General features: G+C 39.1%; 1 protein-coding gene across 2 annotated transcripts in view; it reads right to left on the minus strand.

Annotated features, from left to right (window-relative positions):
* Positions 1-9977, minus strand: part of LOC107701121 (integrin-linked protein kinase) — a 29492-nt gene extending 19515 nt beyond the window's left edge. The window contains exons 1-2 of one of the 2 annotated variants that reach the window (XM_016503059.1): positions 9813-9977; positions 7010-7290 (exon numbers count right to left, since the gene is read on the minus strand). In XM_016503059.1, the coding sequence (XP_016358545.1) occupies positions 7010-7098 (89 nt within the window). In that variant the 5' untranslated portion in view covers positions 7099-7290; positions 9813-9977. Of the gene's footprint in view, positions 1-4939; positions 5218-7009; positions 7291-9812 lie in introns of those variants that run through there. The other variant, XM_016503058.1, reaches the window with a different exon arrangement.
* Between the last annotated feature and the right edge of the window lie 450 nt (positions 9978-10427).

A 10427-nucleotide genomic window follows, 5' to 3' on the forward strand; every position in this document is an offset into this window, starting at 1 on the left:
TGTGAACAATATTTGAGAGAAATAGGCCTTTTGTGTACATAGAAAAAGTCTTAGATCTTTGAGTTCAGCTCATGAAAAATGGGGGCAAAAACAAAAGTGTTTATAATTTTGTTCAGTGTATATATATACTGTATATATAGAACAAAAGCATTCAAGCTCAAGCAGAGCAAACGGAAAAAATAAAGCAGACCGTGCCAATTACAGTGCAGAACGTAAACACACTCTAGTCTGCCTATGTTTATCGTGCTTATATTGTCTCACATCATGTTAATGTTGAGAAAAACAATATCCACATGAAAGTTGGCTCTGACAACAATAAGAACGCGTGCCGCAAAGACATTCCAGAGACACAAAGACAACGGTGTGCCAAGCAGTTTCTTACAGCGCTTTGTGTTTTCTGTTCTTAAACCACTCTCCCTCAAGGAAACTTCAAGGAAACGACAGTGGGTATAGAAAAGAATCATTCACCCCCCTTTAATTAAAGCAAAAGGTGGTTCAACAAAATACTCACACAAGGGGGTGATCCTTTTTCCAACTCTGATTCTGTTTTTTTTTTCTGACATGTTGGTGTTATATCTTTGTACCTGGTGTAAATACAGCTGGATAAAACAAAAGCTGAGTCCGTCTTCATTTCAGGCTGGACAAATGGGGGCAAAAACAAAAGTGTTTATAATTTTGTTCAGTGTATATATATACTGTATATATAGAACAAAAGCATTCAAGCTCAAGCAGAGCAAACGGAAAAAATAAAGCAGACCGTGCCAATTACAGTGCAGAACGTAAACACACTCTAGTCTGCCTATGTTTATCGTGCTTATATTGTCTCACATCATGTTAATGTTGAGAAAAACAATATCCACATGAAAGTTGGCTCTGACAACAATAAGAACGCGTGCCGCAAAGACATTCCAGAGACACAAAGACAACGGTGTGCCAAGCAGTTTCTTACAGCGCTTTGTGTTTTCTGTTCTTAAACCACTCTCCCTCAAGGAAGCCTAAAGGAAGCATATGTCTCAAGATCATTTCGCAGTCAGATAAGCCCTCTTCTCGGCTCACTCGGGGTACAGCTACGCTTACCTGCAGTCGTGAATGCAGTGATGGACAGCTGTCTTTCCTCAGTGGACTGCTGTTTGGATTTCATGTGATTTCTCATTGTGGTGGTGATATTATGATAGCTCAGTTTCACTGATTAATTTGATCAAAATAGGGATGTTCATTTCGATTATTTTTCCTAACCGACAACCGACGCTCGTTAACTGATTATTAACCGTTAACCGACAAGATTATTTTAAATTAGAATTGAATTAAATTAGAAAGGATAAGTGTCTGTGACCTGTTAAAAATACTAACATTTGTTTCCCGGGGATTAATTTTACATGCCAAAAAGCAGCAAACAACAGAACATGAGGATTCACATGGTTTTCATATCACATCACGCAACTGCAGCGCTTCTGAGAGCAGAAAAAAGCATAATATAGGCTATATATATATATATATATATATAATATCCAGAGTTTTTGTGCTGCGCGAAAGGAAACCAGATGGCAGAAAGCGGCATCCTATTTTTCTTTAAGCTTATTTTACGCACAAAGATTTGTTTTTATTGTGAATGTACACAAAGGCAAACAATTACGATTTACAATTCTGATTATCTTTATGACTAAAAGGAGTGGTTGCTTCCACTGTTTATGACTAAAAGGAGTAGTTGCTTCCACTGTTAGAAGGAAAAAATTCAAGTGATAGCACCGGCGCCACATGCGTGCACACAGTTAAGCTTTGCTACCTTGACAGTGCAGCCTGTTCATTATCATAATAAAATACAGTCAGTCAAACATACGGAAAAAAACACACTGCTCAGTTTAAATATGTAGAAAAATCTGTGCCGTTAACACCATACCGCCGTGATGTTATGCAAAACATTTTGCTTTACGTGGATATTGGAAAGCGAGTGATAGGCTACATAATAAATAATAATTTGGCATTCAAATACATCGCGAATACGAAAACATTTGATTTTGTGTCGAATGAGAGACCCAATGTTGGTTTCAGTTTCGTTTTAGCCTAAATGCATTTGTTTTGGCTTGTCGTTTATATTGCTATAACTTCTTATATTTTTTATTCTTGCTCTTTTCTAAATACTGTTAATTGAAAGGATTTGTTGTGGAGTGAGGGAAACTAAAATATCCTAGCTATGTTTACAGTGTTTATTATAATGTTTGTAAACATTTCGCGTCGGCATTAGGCCTATTTCTGAATGAAATAATAAAATGCGACTTATTATACGCGACTCATGTTTTTTCTCTCTCTAAAAAACACATTTTTTATACACAGTGTATTTTAACCATGCAGCAAACCTTTTTAAATATTTTGATAAATTACTGAAAATAAATAAATAAATGACTTTTTAAACCGTTTAACTGATTGTATTAATCGGTCAAAATTCTTAACGGTCGGTTAACGGTTAACCGGTTAAAATGAACATCCCTAGATCAAAAGTAAATTCCATTTTGTAAAATCATTTAGTAAGATAATTTAGATCAAAATTAGGGCTGTGCGATTTGGGGAAAATATCTAATTGCGATTTTTTTTTGACAGATATTGCTATTGCGATTTGATTTGCGATTAATTTTGCAAAGTCAAGCTTCAGCTTAACATTGTCAATAGTGTGCAGGCACAATTATAGTTTACATTAAAGCCAATATAATTCCCATTATGGGGAGTCATCTCAATTATCACCAGTAAAATATGGAGTGCATAAGGATCTGTCCTAGGTCCTCTGCTATTTTCGATATACATGTTGCCCCTTGGTAATATTATTAAAAAATACGGGATTAGTTTCCACTGTTATGCCGATGACTTTAACTGAAAAATTAGTGTTTACTATTGTCATTTTGCATTATTGACACACTATTTTCCTAATTAATGCTGTTCAGTTGCTTTGACACAATCTGTATTGTTAAAAGCGCTATATAAATAAAGGTGACTTGACTTGACTTGACATTATAACCCTTGAATCCATTAAATTTCCTATTGTGTTTTGGGAGGGGTTCTATAGTTTTTTTTTCAGCAGGGAATATTATAATGTTATTACTACTTTATAATTTATAAATAAAGAACTGTATTACTTTAGTAAATTATTAAAGTATTACATAGGTTGATTTATTCATTTTTAAGTATTTGGGATTTTAAGAACAAGTGGAAAATGTGCTGAATGTTTCATTTCATCCAAGTGAAATTAGCAAAGGGGTTAGACTGAATTTACACTTGTTTTAAAAGTGGAGCCAGGCGCGAGTTGACACAGGTTTCGCGCGTGCGTCAAGCTGTCCATATTGCCAGAAGCGTTCGTGGAGACGTGCGGTGCGGAGCTGTGCGCGAGTATAACCGATCATTACGAGACAGGCTGCGTGTGTGCGGCAAGTGTAAACGGCTCCTCCGTGAGACGCGGCAGAGAGGAGCGAGTATGAGAAGCATTCAGAGAGACAGACTGTGTGTGTGGTCTTCTGAATTGGGAATAGCGAACATGCATTATAAACTTCTTTCAAATTAGAATCTGTTGGGGAGATAAAATGTGCAAGATAACGTTCATGTACTAATAAAATCATCTAAGAATATATCTTTTAATTCTCCAGTACTGAAAGGATAACCGATAAGGGAGCTCTTGATATGTGTTGTGACACAGCTCTTGCAAATTAACGTTACATTTTTTGTTTGGTGTCTGTCATTTTGAAGCCAAAGTAATCTCATATTACATACGTTTTTCTTTAGTATTAATTTGCCTAACTATCGATCTGACTCTGTAGGCACCATAATCACACACACTCTCTTCTCCCGCTTTCTGTTTGTTTGTTTTAATGGTGGGCATTTACGCAGTTGGCTAGAGCAGTGCTGATTCGGGAAAACAGAGGTGTGCTCACTCTATTGGTTACTAAGGCTGCCACTCAAGGCTGGCACTCATGCATATAGATTGTTTGCAATCACGTGATTCTGATGACGCGCAAAATGCAGCTGGAGGGCAGGAAGTGATTTTTCTCCATAGAAATCACTAGCAGAAACTCAAAATGCCAGTGTTTTGCATTGTTTATGGATGCTCAAATCGGACAAACCGAGAAACCACAAGGAGCTTTTATCGTGTACAAAAATGTGTTGATTTATCATGGATTCCCTGCATGGACCGCCAGCAAAGTAACACATAGTAAAATTCGAGTTTTTATTTTTCGATTAATAATTACAGACTGACTATTTGTGCAATTTGTGCACATATATACATGAAAATTGGCTCTTTTGACTTAGGTCACCACTTAGCAACTGCCCAGAACACCCAGAACACCATGAGGCAGAACTTTAAAAAAGCACTTAGAACACCTTAGCAATATGGCGGCATGTTTTGTATGGGTGAAAGACCTTGTTTTTTCTGGCATCAAATGTAAACTAGTAACAGCAGAATTATACAGGAACAATAATCTAATACTGAATCTCTTTAATGCCTCAAAACCATCTGATTTAAATCTAAAAGCTGTGTATGCCACGACAAGCCAAAAAACGGAATGAAATCCGCAACACAGACGAAAAGTGATAAAATCTACCCTCATCATCTTTCCGAGTCACTGCTCCACGCGCCCAGGGATTAGAAGACAGATAAAAGTGAGGGGTGAACAAAGGGAAAAGACCTGACCTAAGATCCTCACAAACAGGACAGTTTAATCAAAATACATTTTGAATTTCCCAAAGTTTGGAGGGGGCGTGGACACCAAATAATCCACTCCCTACTGACAGCATCCAAGTTAATCTTTGTATGAGAAAATAAGCTAGCTGTCAAACCAAGACTGTACAAAACCACAAATAAGTGGTCTCTACAAACACACTGCAATCTACCTAATAACAGCTCTGACAAAATTCATATTATGACTCAAATTCATACAATGTTCAAAAACACACTCACCCCTGGTTTAGGTCGTTCTCTGTGTTGTCCAACCAGAGGCGGACGGCTACCGCGTTGCCTTCACGGCACTGAGTGAAGATGTCATCCATCTCGGCACCCTCTCTACTCTCACGCTACCGGAATCGTTCGTCCCCTACCAGGAGTGTCCTGGGAGAGGCGTCTGATGCTGCTGTACCCTAAAGACGACAGGCGAGGGTCTGACAGAACATCCAGCCACGGGAAGGGTGCGATGGGACAGTCTCTTCACAGCCTCAGGGCAAGTGTCTGGTGTCTGCGCTACACTGCAGAGAAACGACAAGTGGAAAATGTGCTGAATGTTTCATTTCATCCAAGTGAAATTAGCAAAGGGGTTAGACTGAATTTACACTTGTTTTAAAAGTGGAGCCAGGCGCGAGTTGACACAGGTTTCGCGCGTGCGTCAAGCTGTCCATATTGCCAGAAGCGTTCGTGGAGACGTGCGGTGCGGAGCTGTGCGCGAGTATAACCGATCATTACGAGACAGGCTGCGTGTGTGCGGCAAGTGTAAACGGCTCCTCCGTGAGACGCGGCAGAGAGGAGCGAGTATGAGAAGCATTCAGAGAGACAGACTGTGTGTGTGGTCTTCTGAATTGGGAATAGCGAACATGCATTATAAACTTCTTTCAAATTAGAATCTGTTGGGGAGATAAAATGTGCAAGATAACGTTCATGTACTAATAAAATCATCTAAGAATATATCTTTTAATTCTCCAGTACTGAAAGGATAACCGATAAGGGAGCTCTTGATATGTGTTGTGACACAGCTCTTGCAAATTAACGTTACATTTTTTGTTTGGTGTCTGTCATTTTGAAGCCAAAGTAATCTCATATTACATACGTTTTTCTTTAGTATTAATTTGCCTAACTATCGATCTGACTCTGTAGGCACCATAATCACACACACTCTCTTCTCCCGCTTTCTGTTTGTTTGTTTGTTTGTTTTTAATAGTGGGCGTTTACGCAGTTGGATAGAGCAGTGCTGATTGGGGAGAACGGAGGTGCACTCACTCTGTTGGTTAGTAAGGTTGCCACTCAAGGCTGGCAGTCATGCATATGCTCTGGAACAGAGTAATATCGCGTCCACATCGCAGGCTTTGCGATTCAATTTCGATTAATCGCACAGCCCTAATCAAAATAATTTCGAACTTCGTGAGGCAGACGATGACATTCTGTAACCAAATACAATCAACTTATTAACACGCTCCACAGCGCCACCCAGTGCATTTAGTTATAACTGACTTTTAGTTTGCGTGCTTAGGATTTATCATGGATTCCCTGCATGGACCGCCAGCAAAGTAACACATAGTAAAATTCGAGTTTTTATTTTTCGATTAATAATTACAGACTGACTATTTGTGCACACCCCTATCATATATACATGAAAATTGGCTCTTTTGACTTAGGTCACCACTTAGCAACTGCCCAGAACACCGTTGCAACCATGAGGCAGAACTTTAAAAAAGCACTTAGAACACCTTAGCAATATGGCGGCATGTTTTGTATGGGTGAAAGACCTTGTTTTTTCTGGCATCAAATGTAAACTAGTAACAGCAGAATTATACAGGAACAATAATCTAATACTGAATCTCTTTAATGCCTCAAAACCATCTGATTTAAATCTAAAAGCTGTGTATGCCACGACAAGCCAAAAAACGGAATGAAATCCGCAACACAGACGAAAAGTGATAAAATCTACCCTCATCATCTTTCCGAGTCACTGCTCCACGCGCCCAGGGATTAGAAGACAGATAAAAGTGAGGGGTGAACAAAGGGAAAAGACCTGACCTAAGATCCTCACAAACAGGACAGTTTAATCAAAATACATTTTGAATTTCCCAAAGTTTGGAGGGGGCGTGGACACCAAATAATCCACTCCCTACTGACAGCATCCAAGTTAATCTTTGTATGAGAAAATAAGCTAGCTGTCAAACCAAGACTGTACAAAACCACAAATAAGTGGTCTCTACAAACACACTGCAATCTACCTAATAACAGCTCTGACAAAATTCATATTATGACTCAAATTCATACAATGTTCAAAAACACACTCACCCCTGGTTTAGGTCGTTCTCTGTGTTGTCCAACCAGAGGCGGACGGCTACCGCGTTGCCTTCACGGCACTGAGTGAAGATGTCATCCATCTCGGCACCCTCTCTACTCTCACGCTACCGGAATCGTTCGTCCCCTACCAGGAGTGTCCTGGGAGAGGCGTCTGATGCTGCTGTACCCTAAAGACGACAGGCGAGGGTCTGACAGAACATCCAGCCACGGGAAGGGTGCGATGGGACAGTCTCTTCACAGCCTCAGGGCAAGTGTCTGGTGTCTGCGCTACACTGCAGAGAAACGAGAAGAAGGATCACACATCTGTCTTGAACACAGCTTGCACAAAACATACTGTCACAGTTCAGGTCACCAGGAAACAATGACTAAAACTCAAAAACACAAGTAGTTTCAAAGAACAGTTCACCAGAAATTAAAAGTTAAATTATCTATTAATTTATTCATTGTATTTATATAATTATAATTTTTCCTCAATTTTTTTTTTTTTTTTTACTATTTCCAAAGAAGACTTTATAAATTATATTTATGAACTACTAATTCATTATATTGGAAAGTACTGTTTAAAATGTATTTGTTGTAAAGAAAATACCACATGACATTTTTAGAGTCATTAAATTAAATTCAATTTTTCAAAACCACGTGAAACCAAATTAAATACCAAGAGAATAAAAAAAATGCCTTTTCTTAATAATGGACACGGTTATTTTTTTTTTAATGCTCCACAAAGGAACAGACATACATATAATATACAAGTCACACAGGTTTAGGATGACATGAGGAAGAATAAATGACAGAATTTGAATTTTTGGATAAACTATTCCTTTAATTGACCTCAAGTTTAAAGGGGTCATATGATGCGATTTAAATTTTTTCCTCTCTTTGGAGTGTTACAAACTCTTGGTGCATAAAGAAGATCTGTAAAGTTGCAAAGACTAAAGTCTCAAATCCAAAGAGATATTCTTTATAAAAGTTAAGAGTTAACCACGCCTACCTAAAACGGCTCGTTCTAACACGCCCCCACATATCTACCTCACTATGTGGGAAGATTTGCATAACGCTGCCCAAATGTTCACACAAAAAAAGGCGTAACTTTTATTCTCGCTGTAGTATTGTTCCCGCTGCCTCCATGTCGTGAAGACGCTGTGTGCTTCGTTGTGAAAGCGGAACTACTTTGTTTGGTCTTCCAAAAGAGGACGATATCCGCTTCGTCATGCCTAGAGCTGATCTGTGCTGGTCGCTGAGGGAATACATCAACTTAGTGCTGTGGATCGCCGGATCAGCTTTCACCGTGGACGAAGCGGAGTCCAGCCCGGGGTCGTCACATGTGGTTGCCGCTCCTTCGTCGAATCCGCCGGCAGCGCCGTTCTCAACCCCGCTGCCTCTGCTCACACTAGGCTGCGGTTTCTGCTCACGCTAGGCCGCCGTGTGTCTCATTGTGAAAGCGAAACTACTTTGTTTGGTCTTCCAAAAGAGGACACGACTACAAATCAGTCGTTATACGTGTTTCAAAAAGGCGGCGCATAGAGGAGAAACAATAATGTACAGTATGTGGAAAATAATGTGTTTTTTGAACTTTAAACCACATAAACACATTTCATTACACCAAATAATGTTCTTTTTAGCAGCATCATATGACCCCTTTAAGCAAAGGGTTCAAATATTTGTTCATTAAATGCTGATAGGTGATGAATACACATGTAATTATACAAGTTTTGGCCTGTTATAACACACGTATCACTCCCTAACGGAGTCAAAAACAACCCTCTGCCAACAGAATGTGTTTCTTTAATACTCTGACATCACTCCAACTCATACTTTAGTTAAGAGGTCTTCGCAAAGACCTGTCGTATTCATAAAAAACTACTTGTCTGTTTTATTAGAGAATGAAATAAAGGCTGTGTTATTAAAAAACAAAAGTGTATCTTAACTATACTTAAGAAGCTATTTCTTATATGAACTGTTATGCACTGTATATACTTTGCAGAGTGTGTTGAGATGGGATACAGGAGAGATTTTTTTCCAAAAACAGAACAAAAACAGTCAGAAAGGGAAACAACTGTGTTCACTTGGAGAAAATGACAAACAAATTAGATAAGAGAGACAAAAGCTGGCTGCTATTGATTCAGTTAAATATGCATTCGCTCGCAAAGACACTAACAGGCAAACATGATAGTTAATAATCATAGAAATAGGAAAATAATTAAACACACAGACAGACAGACAGACAGACAGGTCGATACTGAAAAAGACAGTTACATGTTTTAACAGACGACAGGTAAGATGTCAGACAGATTTTGTTTCAACTGACAGACCGACAACAAGATAGCAAAATATACTGAAAGAAATACACAGAATGAGAGACAGACAAGTAACGTTATACATGTGGACAGATTGAATGGTTCAAACAGGCAAACAGTTAGAAAGGTGTGTTTATGCATGAACAGACACAGGTGTGTTTAGACAGAGAGACAAGAAAGTGTTTAGATAGACGTGTATTCTCTCAGTAGAGTGACATTAGCCGCGCGGCTAACAGACACTCCAGTCAGAGTGAAGTGACTAACGTTAGACTCTTAACTATGGGGGAACCAAAAGAAAAAAACGTACGGTCTGAATTACAATTTACTTAATCATGCACAATGAAATGATTTTTTGACTCCACACTTTATTTATCGCTATACAACAGTAGTTTTGTACTGTTGTGAGCTAGTGCGCTAATGCTGCTAGCAGACATATACGCCCACAGTCACTGGACACACGATTCTCACACTCAATCGATCATAACAACCATCATTACCTGTTTATAAGGCCGCTTTTTAGTTGGAGTGGACCAACGGTGATGACTGGGACAGTCCAGACCGACACTCTTCCAGCGTCCACACCCTACTAGAGCCCGAGTCTGTGATCTCCTCCCCCGCCGACAGACAGACACACACTCATTCCCCGCTAATTACGCCACTGCAGCGCCCCCGGCTGGAGAGTGAAGAAAACAAGCGCCTCGGGACACGATTTTATTTCCTTCAGAATTATCCCTGGGGTTACGACTCCGTAAATCAGTGTTGGGCAGTAACTAGTTACTAGTAAATCCAACAACCCAATAATTCCTAGATTTCTTTTCATAATTTGCATGACTCGCACAGGCACATGAAGTCACCAGTGCATAAGGAAAGCTTGGAATATGGAAAAGGTTACATTCAGGGTATGGAAATATTGCCATTACACTGATTTTGTCAGGAGAAAAGCTGATCTGAACACATTATGTGTAAATTGTGGCATTACTTTGGCATTACATGGCTTGCCCACCCACATCCCTCTGATCCCGATATACATTATATTACTATAATTGAACTTATGTGATTTCCTTTGCTAAAATACTTCATGAAATACAATCATATATGGGTAACAGAAATTA

Source organism: Sinocyclocheilus anshuiensis, unplaced genomic scaffold (genome assembly GCF_001515605.1).
Source record: "Sinocyclocheilus anshuiensis isolate Anshui unplaced genomic scaffold, SAMN03320099.WGS_v1.1 scaffold907, whole genome shotgun sequence".
NCBI classification, from domain to species: domain Eukaryota; kingdom Metazoa; phylum Chordata; class Actinopteri; order Cypriniformes; family Cyprinidae; genus Sinocyclocheilus; species Sinocyclocheilus anshuiensis.